Raw genomic sequence first — 16770 nt, forward strand, 5'->3', positions numbered from 1 at the left:
TATAACTAGAAAAGTGGCACTGTAGATCATTTCAATTGCACAGTCTGGATACTACACAACTAAGTAGACTGCTAACCCACCAGGTTCCTCCAGAATGGTCCAGGTTGCCCCTTTGTCTCATAAATGCGTGGACCACGTGGTGTTTGCTCCTATATCTGACCTACCTGGATGAATGGAATAAGGGAAGAGAAATGTTGAGATTTAGAAGTAATCCATAGCAAATCCCTGGAGGCATTTTTCAAGGACTTAAATGTTTAAAACTAACATTAAACTATTTTAAAATGTTTAATCATGAAATTTTGACGGGAAACACATATTAAAATTAAAATTTAGTTTTTTTGTCCCCCAGTGGGGATTGTTAGAGTATTTTAGTATGTGTTTTTAAGAGAGGTTTCCCCTTATACCACTGGGCATTCTTTCTTCTCAAGAAGAGGTATTCTTGAAAGAGATTTTCTTCATTTTGTGGTTTCAGTTTGGACACTGGCCTCCTGTCGCTGACGGGTACTTTCTTATGCAGTGGAGGGAAGTAAAGTCTTACTGTGTGTTACCTGTAAAAATGACTGATGAGGAAAGTCAAGGCTACGTTCCACAGAGCTGAGCAGAGCAGAGCTGCATGTACTCTAAGAACAGGATTACTACCTCCTATGAGGCTGTGCCTCCGCAGAGCCTGGCAGGGAGCTCACAGTCAGTTGTATCACTGGCCCTCAGAATGTTCTGGCTCCTACCAGGGCAGAGATAATTAACACATTTCTCAGAATTCAGCTTGTCGGGGCAGGCTGGGCATTCTAGGGTAGAGACCCTCTCTGCAGAGTCAACATTATGGGGAGAATGCTAGGATCCTGTTTCTACATCCCATGGATCTGGACCTACCTGTCGGGTTCCTCCCTCTCACATACATCACTGAGGACATGACAGCAGACACCTGCCCTCGCTTCCATGTGGGCACTGGTCAGTCCAAATCTGACTGACTAAAAGAATCACATGGGGTGATTTAAAAAATTAGATACCTGGTCCCACCTTAAATATTTTAATTTTGCATGTCCCAGGTTTAGAAGTCTTGAATCTAGTGAAGATTTAATTTTGTGTTCTTGAATAGAAATATATCCTACTCTAGAGAGCAGGTATTTGAGAACACAATGTCTGGTATTTCTTGTTACCAAGAAATGATGAGAAAGTGCATATATATTTTATCCATATCAAGGAGGAAAGTTTTAAAGGAGTCTTTACATCTTGCTAAGAGGGAGGCCCTTTCATTTTTATAAATTGGCATCTGCACATAGGATGTATGAATGTCCAGAATGTTTGATGACTTTTTTATTTTTAAACTTCATTTTGTTCTAAAGAAATTGTATATGGGAAAGATGGCTGCTTGGCTCTGCAAGGTCAAGGAGAGATGCAGGGCCTTGGATTTTCAACCAGTCTTCCTGTTTATATGCCCTTGACACACCTGGTATGACCAGCCATCGCAGCTTGCTGGTCTTAACACTGAAAGTTCTGCTGGGTACCACGAAACCCCTCAGTCCCAGCAGATCAGGAGAGCCACACCCTACGATCAAGACACATGTTGTCTCCAGTCCTAAGGCCATTCCAGACTCTGCAGGGTGTGGCTCTTGGGGAACTTCGCTAGCAGGCCTAGGGTTTCTTTCTCTCTAGTCTTGCTCTTCCAAATCCCAAGCTTTTGTTGACCTTACTTCTCTTTGTCTGCATGGAATTTTACTTTTGTGAATACCTTTGGCCATTATTTTAGAGAGGTTTTGACAAATGATGGAATAACCATCATGTATGCAAGATACAATTAATTGATTGTGGACTTAAAATTTTTTTTTATTTCTATTAAGATAGAATTGACATATTACTTTGTGTAAGTCTAAAGTGTACAGCATTTTGATTTGATACATTTTTATATTATAATATGGTCACCACCGTCGTTTTATGTTAGCTAACATCTCTGTCACTTCACATAATTATCATTTCTTTTACATGGTGGGAGCAGTTAAGATCTAGTCTCTTAGAGACGTTGAAGTTTATAATATGGTATTGTTGTCTATGATGATACCGTGGACTTGGATGATTTACCAAATTCCATATTAGGAATTAGGTTAAACTTCACCTAAAACCAACTCCAAGGCCCCGTAAGAGGACAATTTCCCATAGTTACTGTGAGTTAATTCCTGGAACTCCCTTTCTTGTGATTTTTTTTTAAAAGCCATTTATTACTTGGATTTTGTCCCCTTATTAGCCCTCTCCTAATTTGCACGAAAGTCCAGTCACACCCAAAGCTTTCATGAGTTTAGTAACTGTCCAGAAGTTACTGGGTGGCAGGCAGTGTCATAGGACAGGTCACATCACAGGGTATATGACTGTTGGCCACATTCCCCTCCCCACAGCCTCTCCGGATCACAAAAGACTTCTGTCTGCACACCAGTCTCTCAGGGTCTCAGGTTCTGTCCCGAGAGGTGTTTTGATGAATGCTCTTTGCTCCGTATCATAATTTTTGAAATGAGAGAGTAAATATAAAGTGCTTATTTTGGTAATTGTGAAACTGCAGAGTGGAAGTATTGGGTATCAAAACCCCTTGCCCTTTAAAGTGAGGGAATGAGAGGGAGCGTGTCCTGTAAGATCAACCACTTCTGTTTCAGAGAGTCGCGCCTGCGGGAGTGGGGAGGAAAGTGGGTGGCTTGTGCATCACTGCAGTGCGGCGAGAGGGATAGCAAAGGTGCTGATGGATGCTTTATTCAAGGGCTTAACGCGTGCTGGCGATTTTACTTTCATGACCTCACTATTGTTCCTATTTTCTAGATGAGAAAGTTGAGGCTTAGACTAGTTAAAAACAAAACAAAAACCTTGCCCAAGTTTACACAACTGGTAGACATAGGATTCCTTCTCAGCCTGCCTGGCCACAGATCATGTGCTCTTTACCTGTATTCGCATCACACCAAGAATGTGAAATGCTCTTTTGCACAGATATGTCTGCTGCACATAATTTCAGAGCTGGTAGAAAAGAAGTGGAGGGTGTTTCCCTACCTCTTTTCACGCTGTGGTTGTAAAACCTGGATTACCAGCAGCTCGGTGCTCACCACCACCCCAGGATGGCACTCGCGACCCTCTGGTGTCAGCATCCACAAGGATGTGCAGAGCTGTTGGGCAGGGCTCTGCTTCACTGCAGCTGTCGGGATCACATCCCTGGAGTTTGGCGAGCTCTGTGGTCTGCTTCATGGCAGACCTTGCTCACACTCGTCTCTCTGTGGTCTGGGTGGCCCCTTCCCCACAGCCCTGTATAGGCCCTCCCTTGCTGGGAACCCTCTGTAACCACACCAGGAGTGAACTATAGTGTGGGCTGAGAACACTGGTTTGATACTAATAGGAACCATTTTTACATCATTTAATAAACTTTATTTCCTTCTTCTTGACACTGGTAACAAACATCTGTAGATTTCAAAGGAGATGTAAAAATGATTATAATGAATTTTAAAATATATCAAATTTAGGTCATGCCTCTCTTCAACAAAGGAATGGATTTTTTCCTAGAAGCAAAGAGAAGAAGGACACTTTCCTCGTCCACTATTCTCTGTGATTGAAGGCTGAGGCTTGCTAGTTTGGTGAAGGCAAGAATGAATTAGCTGGGCCTTCGTGTCTGTCATTCTTGAAGAATCCATTTGGTCCAGGTCACAAGGGTATAGTCAGTACCCAGACTGAGGGAAGTCAGGATAAACTGTTGAAAATTAAGGACCCCTCTAACTTTACCTTCCTCTCAGATATCTTAATTTCATCTTTAAAATGGGGATAATGGCTTTGTGTTTCCTGTGCGGTATGGAGGGAGCTTGGAAGTGGTCACTCCCATCCTCACACAAGAAAAAAGCTGAGCAGACTGAAAATTAACAACTCTTTTTAGATTCATCAGAGAATCGAGGCCATGGGGAAGACTACTGCCCCCTAAATTGGAGAGACAGGCAGGTGGATACAGAGAATCACACTTTACTGGCATAGAAAGCTCCAGGGAGATCAGTACTAGGGAGATCAGTACTAGGGTAGGAAAAGCTAAATGTAATTGATGAAGAAAATCTAGACTGAAATTGATGAATCGCTGGAGGCTCAGTGTGGACAAGTCTAAGAGCTAAAAACTCCAGGCGGTCCAGTTTTAGAGTGGGGGGGGGTCTCAGAGTTTTATGAATTTTACCTTCAGGAGCTGATCAAGTTCTCGCAGTGAAGGTTAGAGAAGAATCCCCTCATGCTTCTGGTCAGGGGAGGAGGATGGGGGATGGGAAAGTAGGGGTGGGGAGGGGGAGACAGCCATTTGGAAATGCACTCAGAGCATTCTGTTCCTCTAACCTGGGGTGGGGCTAATAGATACTGATTTCTGGGGACAAGGAAAGGATGCAGCGCGGTGATGTATGTAAAAGCACAGGGGACAGCGCCGGCAAGAGCTGTTGGTGCAGTTATTTTACAGTCTCCCTGTGCATCGTCTGAGCATTATCCACGTGCACTGAAGAAGCTGTGCGTACAGTGGGGTCCAGCGGCAGACTGCAAGGAGTTCTGTGAAACTGAGCTGGAGGAAAACCTTAAAACCTAGAGCAACTAGCATCTTGGAAGTATTACCGTAATTTGGCATACCATCACACACATTCTCTGGCGAGTCCCATGAAATAGTAATTCTTTCCCTGCTAACATGAAAAAAAAAAAAAGAGAGAGAGAGAGACAAAGATGATTTCCAAATGCTGCCCTACTTTCCCAGGTCTTTCCTCCAGAAGCCAGGTTTAAGTTTTCTAGTGCCCTGACTGCTTCCATTCCCTGGACAGCATCCTTTCAGCTCAATGGTGATGTGTCCACAGTGACACAAGTGGTATTTATTGCTTCTTAGCTGGCTCTTGCCAGAACAAATGGTAGCAGACATGCAGAGTAATTGCTAGCTGGAGCCCACAAAGAGCATCACAATGCCAGTCCATTCTGAGAGACAAAAAGGGGAGGCAGGTGAACTGCACAGATGAAACCTTCACCAGGAGAAACCACTGGGGGCCAGATGACAGGTGTTTGGAATTCCTATGTTTTAATATTGTCTTTCTTGTCATTAAAATTTAGTCTTTACTTTGGAGCTCTCAGGAATAATTCTTATTACCATTTTCTTTTCTTTTCCCCTAGGTATCAACAATTGAGATTTGAAACTACTTTATGTATTTCCACACTTCCCATATGTATGCCCCATCCTTACTTTTACCCTTCCAATTTCAAAGAATTGCATTTTGTTTTCTGGATAATTTACCCTCGTTCTTCTTCCCACTGTCCCTCGGGCAATAGTTATCTAGTAGTAGATGGAACACAGTACATTTAAAATGACTTTGTTTTTCTCATCAGAGCCACAGAATGGCTCAGTATAGTGCAGATTCTCAAGTGCCTAAGGGAATTCCTGAAAATAATTTGCTTTTCCCATTTATTTTGAAAAACTAACATCAAAAATTCTGAAGTAGGCTGTGGTTGCATGTGTTAGTCAAAGGTAATCAACTTGGCCCCTGGTCAGTAAGACTTCTGGGGAAACTAGAATTGAAATTAAAAATGACACATCAATTAAATCTATGATCTGTTCACCTACTAACCAGGGCACCCCTAGAGGGACAACATCATGTCTTCACAAAGCACCAACTCCCAGGGTTAAGGATTTGCTTCAAACTTGTCGAATTCCTTAATGACATATTGTAGAGGTTTCATATGTAGATTTATATATTCAGCAGTGGAAAAAGTTCTCTGTTATCTGTCTACAAATGCTTAGCATTTTGATCAGTATCTCGAATGAGTATGTAAAATGCATACTGATCAAATTTAGGAGTGACACAAATCTGGAAGGGATAACTGTTATTTTTGATGGAAGGACAAAATGATCAGAACAGTCCGGAATTGTAAATCACAACAAACAAAAGGAAATGTAGTAAGGTACATATGAAATTAAAAAAATAATTTTTTCCATTAAAAAAATAAATTGCCCAAGCATAGGATTGGGAGAGGGGAGACCTATGTTTATAACAGCAAATGTGAAAAACGTGCTGAGCATTTGAGGAGACTTTCTTGTTGCGCTGAGTGTGATAAGAGTCTCATTTTACTCTGTGTTGGCCAGATAAAAATCTGGAGTATTGTGACCAATTGTGGGAGCCACACATGGGACTTGGGCATCTGGAGAGATGTCCGTTTCAGTCTAGAAGGTGTGTAGGGGTTTTTGGATGGGTCAGGGGTGCAGAGAGGGGTTAAAGTAGTTGAGATCACCCAAGCAGGAGGAGAGAAAGCTTATGGTGCTGTGATTGGTTCCGTCAGACACAGGAAGTTCTTTCAGATGGAGAGGAATCAACTCTCAATTCATAAGGCAGAATCTACGTCACCATGGCAGAAGCCACAGGGAGGTAGATTTTAACTCAGATCTAGGGAAGAAATATAACAACTGCAGTTGTTCAGCCATGAATTAGGTGCTTCACAGCCTAGCTCTCTCACTCAGGTGAAGGGCCAGGCAAGAATACCACCCTGATTCTGAGGTGCTGGCAAGGGGACACGTGGGATAAGTGGGAAGCTGGGCTACACTGAAGGGTCTTTCCAACCCTCTGTTTCTTTTTTAATTAATTCAAGATTAATGTAATTTAAAGAGAGATCTTTTATATATCTTACAAAATCCAATTTGTTCTCTGAGAAGTGCCTTCATGCTTACTTCTGTTTTTATATTTTCCCATGAAAATTTTGGAAATGGTCACATGACTTAGAATTTAGAAGTGTTATTAAATTTACACTGTGACTATCTCTATGACCCTTTGACATTCATATGCTGTCAGATTGCTTCACTTCTGTTCTCAGTGAGATTAGGGCAGTCAGCTTCTCCATTCTGTGAGCCAGGATTTATTTCATTATTCCAAAGTTTAATGATATGTGTACACATTCTTAATGCACATCTTTGGGGCTCTCTGTGAATCTTATTGGAGGTATAAATCAGGAAATAGTAAAAATAAAAGCAAAAACAACCACACACACCATCTTTAAGGACAGCAAGTTAGTAAACTGTTCTAATGAATCCTTTGGAGAACCTGGCCACATACAGCCACCTGCCTCATCCTCCCTCATCCTACACACCCTCTGGGCTTCCACCACCGTTGCTGCCAATGCAGCTGGTATAATCCATCCTTAAAATAGAACATCTTCTATTTCTCATGCTGGACAAAAACCCAGTATGGTTTCCTCTACCTAAATCTCTGCAATTCCATTTAAAAAGTCTATTTTAGTGACAATGTCTATATTTCTGCAGGTTTCAGAATCAGTCTAATTCTGAAATAAGACTTAGGGTTGATAGCAGCTGTCTTTATCACATTTTCTTTCAGGGCAGCCTAGAAATCCACAGGCCTCAGTTGGAATCCCACCTCAGGGTCATGGGAGGCCATCAGGCTGAGAAAACGAGCAACTCTAGGAAATTTATAGTCTGTTTTCTGACTGTGGTTTAACAGAACATACATAATCCAGACCCTACTATCTGGGCTGGTTCATACAAAAGATGGTAAAAAGATCATCTTCACAAAGGCCATTTGCAGGCCTGGTTGAACTTAGCACCTCCATAAGGGGGAGGTGTTCATATATGCTTATGTCTGCAGGAGTAACAAACGAAAACAGTGACCTGGCTCTAAGGGGTGTCAGGAGTCATCAGAGCAAGACATCATTGTTCAAACTGAGAGTCAAGAATCATCATCCTCTTTTTGTCCTTGGTGGGCTGCTTGTGTTGGGGGAAGTTCACCTTAATGTGTGGACTCCTGGGTCAGAAAGGAAAATGATGTATCTGCCTGTTTTATTGGCTGAGTTTTGCCCACTGGCAAACCATCATTCCGAGTTGTATTAAGTGAAGACAGCAATGTGGTTACGTGGGCTTAAAAAGAGAAATGCTGAGGCTTATATTTACTGAGCAAGTATGAAATGCAATCAGAATTTGTATTGCTTCTAAATTTCATAATATATGCAAGTTTTCTTTTTGTCTTTATTCTTGTTCATGTAATTGTGTTCTCCTGCTGGCAGTAAGCATTTGTAGAAAGGGAATATGTTATCGCACTATCTCCGTTTTTCCTTTTCCCTCAGTTGTCTTACACACACACACACACACACACACACACTCACACACATACCTGACTTGAGCAACCAATGTTGTCTTAGATGAGACTGAATACTGTAGACTGTTTCTAGCATCCCACTGTCTTCTGGGGCTTTTCTCTTTGCCATATCCCCAAGAGAAAGATGTAATTATTAATCAGATTTTATGGGAAGTGAAAAAAGACCGTCTAGCCTAGCGCTGAGCAATAGAACTTCCTGCATTTATGACAGTGCCCTGAACCAGTGTGGTCCAGTGCAGTAGCCACTGGCCCCATGTGGGTGTTGTGTACTTGAAACGTGGCTAGTTTGACTGAGGAACTGAATTTCAAAATTTTATTAAATTTAAGTATAAACAGGCATATGTGACTAGTTGGCTACTGTACTGGACAGCACAGCAATTGTTGAAGAATTCATAGCATCAGAAAGGGTGATGGGAGGAGTAGGGGTAACTAGTGGTAGAGCACATGCTTAACATGCACGAGGTCCTGGGTTCAGTCCCCAGTGCCTCCGTTATAAAAAAGAAAAAGAAGAAGTGATAGAGTAAATGCACTAATCAGTGGGAGTCATCATTCTAACTGCCTCTTTTCAATATGGAGCCAAATGGTACTTAGAGTAATGCAGCAGTGTTTTTGATAGATGTTAAAATGATCACCAAAAATATGAGAAAAAATCCCCTAGAGCATTCATATTTAATAATAAGGATTATTCTCTTTTCTATGCTAGGTGCTTTACATAATCCTGTACAGATATATCATCTATTATTTTCACAAGTGTTCTGAGTTAGATAATGACTTTTTTCCATTTTATGGAGGAGAGGAAACCAAGGTCCACCAGTTTAAAATAATGAACCCAAGGTCATACAGGCAGCAAGTGGTAGAGCCGAGGTTTGAACCCAGGTAGGGTTCTTCATTGATGGATCTCACAATATTTCCCACACTGTCTTTAGAGCACTTGTATTTATCACCCTGGTCCTCACTGGGAAATGGGTTGAGGGGGTGGGTACACTAAGGAATGAGCCCTGGCACGACACCGCCAGATTTGAATCCTGCCTCTGCTACTTACCAAGTGTGTGAAATTGAGCAAATTTCTTAGTACCTGGGAGCCTCAATTTTCTCCTTTGATATGGAAATGATAAAGGTACCCACCTCATAGGGTTGTGGTGAGGGTTAAGTTAACAGTTCCTGGCACCTTGTTTGAACCATATGTATTTGTCATCACCATTATTTTCAATTTGAAAGACTGTCACATGTGTTAGAATGTGGATTTAATGTGGTGTTAATAGATGGACTAGAGCTATGCTTTGGGTGCCCTTCCCCAGAAAATAAGAGACTCTAATAATTCAGATAATTCAGGGAGAAACACCCTGCTGTGCAGCCACTTTGATGTTCCCATCACTGGAATTACAAAGTTTCAGAGTGCACACGCCGCGGCTAGCTCCTCATATCTTTGCTTTTCATGTCTGTCTCCCTTGGTGTCTTTGATTCGTTCTGAATGCTGAGCAGTGACAAACACCAACACAGCTGGAAAGAGCTGTAAGATTTGCTCTTCTGTCTTCCAGCGGGGAATTATTGCCATGGATACCGGCATCAGAGGAGGACTGGGGAGCTCTCTCAACGTGTCTCCTGAGCGGTCTGACATCTGTTTCTGGCAAGGCCAATAATGAGCATGCCGCTAGCTTCGTATCAAATGGGAGACTGATCCACACCTCTTTTGTTTTTCACCACAGATGGCCTCCGCCCAGGATGCCAGGTATGGCCAGAAGGACTCCTCTGATCAGAACTTTGACTACATGTTCAAACTGCTCATCATTGGCAATAGCAGTGTGGGGAAAACATCTTTCCTCTTCCGTTACGCCGATGACTCCTTTACATCTGCATTCGTCAGCACCGTTGGGATCGATTTCAAAGTGAAAACTGTATTCAAAAATGAAAAGAGAATCAAGCTTCAGATTTGGGTAAGTGACTTTGAACTGACTGTTCTTCAGTCTAGGCCGCTGAACATGTAAATGTGAAGGGTAACATTTTCTTCCTTATTCTGCCCCATGGGATCCGTAAGCCTCTGTTTCCAGATTCTTTGACACAGAACATTCTGTTTCAAAGGCTGTGGAGGGATGCCTCTTTGAGGTATGGAGATTGAATTAGGCCTTGTCATTTGATGCCCCTAAGAGTCTTCAGAAGGAAGAAAATCCAAATATCTGTTTGTCGTGGTAGAAAGAACACTCAACAGAAAGTCTGGCTCTTCTATGGTTGATGTGACCTGGAACATGTCTCTGAGTCCTTCTCTGACATTTCTAATCCACAAAATAGGCAAAGTGAATCTAGCCTTTTTTTAAGTCCCAGGAAGCAGCCTGCCCCGGGCATTTTTAAAAAGAAGGTAAACCACCAAATATAGAGAAACCTTAGGTTTTATCCCTTCATAAGGCCCCAGATAAAATTTGAAAAGGGTCTATTTAATCTTCACTTTGTGATTTCAGTTCTGCAAGTTATGTTTATCCACACAGTCAAATAAAAGGAAACAAATGAAATAAAATACTGATTTTAAACAGGATTTTCCCCTAAGCAGAAGGCTCTTTAATAAGTTTTGAGACCATGTGGCTAGCTTTCTGCCTCTCCCCACCCTCTGCAGGAGATCAGAGATTCCTTAAACGGTTGGGGTAAATTTAGGAGACTAGCAAGTGAAAAACAGAGGGAAAAATGTGTGTGGGTAGCAGGTTCAAGGTGATATAAGAGATGAAGTAACCAAAAAATTGGTTATACCAGGAGAGAATTATGTAATCTGCATTTTTTTATACATCGTACAGTGAGTGGGTATAATGGTAGAAGTTTTTACAGTTGGTTTGGCCCCCTTTTCCTGTTCATTTGTACCTCTGCCACTCAAGCTGATTTAAGCTATAAACAGGCATTTGCCAAGAGGTGAGGTTTTACCTTCTGAGATGATTCTGATACCTACTGCCACGTGGTGCCGGCGCCAGGGTTGATCTGTAAGACTGATGATAAGCCTACCTCCTCAAATATGGAAAGCTGAAAGACAGACAACTCTCAGAGTAAAGCATTTAACCTTTCTTTTTTTTTTTTAAATAAAAGAGCCCTTTATCAAGATATCCATATAAATATACCAGATGCCCTTTAAATATCTTCAAGCTCCTAGGTGTAAAATTTAAAGATACAGGTTATATACACAAATAGGTATCCTCTTAGGTAACTTACCATAGATTATTACTGATTCTTCAGCCTTCCAAGTCTAATGAGAGCTCAAGGTAAGAACTTGGAAAAGTAGGGCCATTCCCCTTCACTGTTCTGCTGGTCCCCGAAGCCATTTTTGTTGGGAGGGAACCTCTTTAGAAACACACAGCCCTGTTTTTAGAAAGAGCTGTGTTTATTGTTCATTTTCTCCCAATTGTCATATTGGGATAACTTTCGTATTCAGGCTTAAGAAAGGTCCCTTAACTCTCAGGGGCTTTGACAAATTGAAAATTAAATTAACTTGGTAACTATACATCTCTTAACTCAGTGACCGTGGTCTTTCTGCTAATTTCAAAGAACTGTCATTCCTCTGGCTGACAGCTCCTGGTTTCTGCCCCTCCCTGCTTTATGGGATGTTTAAAGGGATGTTTAAAGATGGTTGTTGTGATCATTTAGGTAAACAACCAACATTGTGCATAAATTCAATCCTATAATCTCTGGCAGTTTCTCAATCTAGGTTTTTGAAATGCTTTATAGAGGTACACAATCATCTGTCCTTAATATAAAACAGCTATAGTTCAAATAATATCCTTTTTTTGAGAATTCTATTCTCATACTTGGAAAAATATTTTCTCAAAACACTCAGTGCTAGTACCAGGCCAGAGCTAACTCCTGAACTTTTCTTGGACACTGAAGTCAAGCTACTTCTGTCCAGGTCTTATTTCTGCATGAAAGTTTCTCTTCTCTGAGCCAAACAAAGTCCAACTCAGATCTCTGAGCTGCTTCTATTCTAATACCTCCTCATGCTTCTCAGTTTCCGTAACTTCCCTCAGAAGCCTCTGACATACAAATCTGTTCAAATTTGTCTCTAATCTTCCATGACCCACCATTTCCCCAAAACCTCCAACTCCTTTCATGCCCCAGTCCAGCCCGGGGCCTCATTCCAGGGCTTTCATTCTGCCATTGTGGGAACACCCACATTCCCTTCAGGGGCCAGCCACTCAGGACCCCTTCACCTAGCCCTCTCCTGAGTCACAGCGGCAGTCTGATGGCCACTGTTCTCTTTGCCAGCAAAACAATCTTATTTCTTCCTCTCAGAGACATTGGGAACTCCTAATGCACCTATGATTCTAGGAGTGTGAAAATGGATTTTTCACTACCATATCCCAACTGGTCTTCTAGAGTGTGAACCATTCAGAAGCAGTGCTATACAAAGATTTGGTGCTCACTGGACTTGTGATATAGTTGGAAAAATAAATGAATACTCATGGGTAACTATGTACTTCTATAAGCAAATACCAGGTTGTATAAATATTATCCGTAGCTAGCGTTTATTGAGCATAAACCTGTGCCAGGCATGATCTGTGCTTTATCGCTAATTCCCACAGCAACCCAACTTCGTATTTGTTATTATTCCTATTTTACCAAAGAAACCTGAAGATGGGACAAATGAAATTACTTGTCCAGGATTATACATGGTGAGAGGCTGGTTCCAGGCCAGGTCTATCAGATTTTAGTACGTTGGCTTGTTCTCTGTCACCATGCTGCCCTAATTAACAAGTCTTCTTGAATGGGGTGCTGGTTTTGTGAAAATGACTATCTTAGACAACGTATCCTGGGATGCTGAAGAGGATGGTTTTGAAAGAGTCTGACCATCTCAATGAATTGAGTCATGCAGGGAAGGGCAGATATGGTAAGGAGTAACAGGGCGCATGCCTGAGGCTAGGCATTCCTGCAGTAATTCTAGGGATGCTTGCTTTTTGCTATCGTGTAAGTATACTGGAAAATATTTAGTTGTGTACAGCTTTTATTGGTTATGAATTAAACAAATTATTTATGACTATATCTGGCCCTGATGTTTTGCCAGCTCATATTTTAATAATCAAATAGCAGTTTTGTTTCAGCTTATAGTATTTTTATGCACTTATATTAATGTGTAATGAATCATTAAGGTGCCCACAATGATCTTAGTCTATACTACACTCTGTTTCTACTTAACACTTCTGACACCAAAGGTGGATTCCCAGATCAGCAATTTTTCATTTCTCTGCAGATACCAACTGGGTGTCTTATAATTTAGTTCCATTCTGATACTAACTATCCAGAGTTAGCACATATCCAACAGGGAAAGGGCTCGGGTCCACAAGCCTACCCCTTCCTCCCCACTCACTTCAGACACCAGTCACAAATCTGGGCCATCTGTACTCCTGACCTACAGGCTATACATTGGCAGGTCCCGCAATCGTATATTTCAGGGTTGACAAGCTGTTAGAACAGCTCACAGAACTCGGGAAAACAGTTGGCTTACTATTCCTAGTTTATTAGAAAGGCTACAACTCAGGAACAGCCAGATAGAAGAGATACATGGGGCACATTTTTGTAGAGAAGGATGGCCACAGCTTTCATGTACTCTCTGATGTGTCGTCATCCCGCCCAGCACCTTGATGTGTTCACCAACCCAGAAGCTCTCCAAACCTCATCCTTTAGGGTTTTTATGGAGCTCCGATTACATAGGCATGATTGGCCATTGGTGTTGAACTCGATCTTCAGCCTGTCTCCCCTCTGGAGGTCCCTGGGGGGTGGGACTGAAGGGTCTCACCTTTTGATCACATGGTTTGTTCTTCTGACAACCAGCCCCCATTCTGAAGCCATCTAGGTGCCCACCAAGAGTCACCTCATTAGCATAAGCTCTGGTACAGGTGAAAGGGGCTTATTACGACTGAAAAAAGATGCTCCTTTTGCCCCATCACTCAAGAAATTCCAGGGGTTTTAGGGGCTCTGTGTCAGGGACCTGGAGGAAGACCAAATATATGTTTTTCATTCTATCACAATATCACAACCTATTGTATATTTCAGAGGAAGAGAAGCCAAGTTCTTCCATTGTAGTGAAAACCGTCATGGATTAGTCCAATGCATTATTACCAAGACAGGCTACAGATATTTTAAATTGCCCATAAATAGAACTGTTTCCAGGGTAGGAGATGAAGATACATAGAGAAGTTAAGTGATTTGACCTTACCTTACAGTTAGTGCCAGAGCAGAGTTTAAAGCCCAGGTCTCATGCTAGTTGAGCCAACCTGATTGCTCCTACACCAAGTTCTCTCTCAAGGTTAGTGTGGTGTTAGGACAATTGTGATAATTCTCATACCTGGTTGCCAGTGTTGCCATCAGGCATAGGAACCATCCAACTTGAGGCCAGATTTCAAGTAGTAGTATTTCTGAAATGTCAAGAGGGAAGAGCCTGGGTGGGAAGACTTCCCTGTTTTTCCACTTGATGAATTGCTTTTTGCATGTGCTGTGTAGCGGTTTTATGAGACTACAAACTGGAGTACTGGATTTTCAACAGTCCACTTTCAAAGAGAGCATTTTAACAACTAGTAGAAATATTGACATTTCTTCCTTGACGTGTTACACCACCTCTCTGTGGAAGTTCGTTGTTGCCTTGGAATAAACTTGTTTAGAGAAATATCATCGTTTGTTTGTACTTAGGTACAAACTCTGTATTTGTTTACTATGTTTATGAATCTTTCTATTCTTTACTATGTTAATATTTCTTATTGCACTTTTATTATCATTTTTGTGATTTTCAAGTCAAAATTTTTCAAAATTTTTGAGATTTCAAGTATTAGAGCTGGTTCTTTGATTTTATATGTCTATTTAATCCTATTAAGAATATATTGGAGAAAAATGTAATGTAGTTTTTCACTTTAATTATAGAAAAATATTTCACAACTGGGGTCTATCTTACTTTACTTCTAATTTAGAAGTAGTTTAGCCTTGGGAAGGACTCTGTAGAGTGGGTATCTTCCCAGTGATTGGACTGAAAAATGACTGTGACGCCCGCTGCTAAGAACACCTCCGTGTTCACTCCCGGTGGCTAGGCTACCACTATGAGAGCTTTGAGGTCTGCAGCAACCTGCAAAGCAAGGAGTGCTGGCAATTATTAAAACTAGACTGTGTAGAGAGCCAGGTTGGTCAGTGCGGTTCCCTTGAATAAATGACAACTTCCTTTGCTTCAAGAAAGCACATGGCTCTCCTTTTTCAGTTGGGTCTACGTTGTTCAAGTCCAAAAATCAAGGTTGACTTTAACTAATGAAAGACTTAGCTTGAAAAATCCATAGCTTAATTAGAGATTAAAGGTTTAAAATGGCAGGGGACAGGTAGGCAGAGGGGATTACTTAAGATTTAGAACAAGCATTTTAGCATTTTTGCATTCTCTTTTCCCCCACCTTCACCGCTCTTTGTCTTGCCTCTCCCTCCTTCCCTTTTCCTCCTCCTCTTCCCTTTTTCACTTCTGAGCTCTTTCCAGGCTGAGTTAATAGGAAACTCACCCCCATCGTGTTCAGAGATCAGGGCTGCTACATTCAGAGGCACATGTTGTGCACTGGACAAGGACACCAGCCAGGGGTCAAGTGGGGCCACTCTCCAGCCAGAGCACCACTTACTGAGCTGTGCTTGGCTCCAGGAAGGGATGCCTTTTCCTTTCCACAAAGGTGCCACCTGCTTATCAAGCATGTGCTACTGGTCCACATGCAGCCAAAGGGGATTCTGATTCCTGTACAGCAGCCAGACACTCAGGCAGTAGCTACATCGGAGTCTGATGCAGGAGATGGATGAACAAACTGAGAGAGTTCAAGCCCTGCTTCCCCGGCTGAGTCCTGGAGGAAGAAGGCATTTTTAAATATATGTTTTATTGTTATTTGGGTGTGGCAAGGTTAACAGATCGGAAGGTAACTGCCATTGAAATGGTAGTTTGTTATGCTCGCAGATTTGAAGAGAAGGACACATGGGCTTGGGGTGGTGGGCACCCTGGGAATGAGGGGAACCCCTGGGTGGGCCAGGAGGTAGAGGGGGATCTGTGACCAGAGCTTCTATGGTGGTTTCTCAGTAAGGACTGGGCCAGGCAGGGTAAGCAGGTTTGGAATTAGCTAGTTTGAATAACTTCATCTGGCCTTGGGGTGGACAGGCTTCCCTAAGTTGTCCGGTGCCTGGCCCTGGGCTGATGAGGGCAGGGGCTAGTGGCCCAGAGCGTGAGAGCACCAGAAGGGGAGCTCGGGATCGGTTGGTTTGCCCTTGAAAAGTAAGCTCCGTGTGTTGTTTACTTTCTGGGAGAATTGACTCACTCTAGGCGGGTCCATCCCTCCAGGGTCACCAAAGTGACCTGTCATGGATGTCAAAGTGTCTGAATAGGGAAGTAAAAGATATGCTTAATACAGAAGGCAGATTCTGGGAACCCCAGGGGTAGCTTCTGTCCCTGATTCCACTCTGACGGTTGTTCATGATCTCAGCCACTCTCACCACAGGCTCAGTGCGTTTTTGGGTCTCAGTATTTAGAGACCCTGAACACTGGGGTCAGGAAAAGATCTTTCAGATTTTCTGGTCCAAGCCTTCATCTGATGATAACACTGAGGAGAGCATCACTTACTGAACCCAGTGTTGACCCTTAAGTAAGCACTTTATGTTTATATGCATTTTAGAATTAATTTTTCTG

The 16770-nt window shown here is 42.2% G+C and overlaps 1 protein-coding gene across 2 annotated transcripts in view; it reads left to right on the plus strand.

Moving 5' to 3' along the window:
- Positions 1 to 16770, plus strand: part of RAB3C (RAB3C, member RAS oncogene family) — a 255243-nt gene that overhangs the window by 10763 nt on the left and 227710 nt on the right. For both annotated transcript variants that reach the window (XM_010974889.3, XM_010974888.3), the window contains exon 2: positions 9824 to 10051. In XM_010974889.3, coding sequence (XP_010973191.1) covers positions 9824 to 10051 — 228 coding nt within the window. The remainder of the gene's footprint in view (positions 1 to 9823; positions 10052 to 16770) is intronic.

Source organism: Camelus dromedarius, chromosome 3 (genome assembly GCF_036321535.1).
Source record: "Camelus dromedarius isolate mCamDro1 chromosome 3, mCamDro1.pat, whole genome shotgun sequence".
Classification (NCBI taxonomy): Eukaryota; Metazoa; Chordata; class Mammalia; order Artiodactyla; family Camelidae; genus Camelus; species Camelus dromedarius.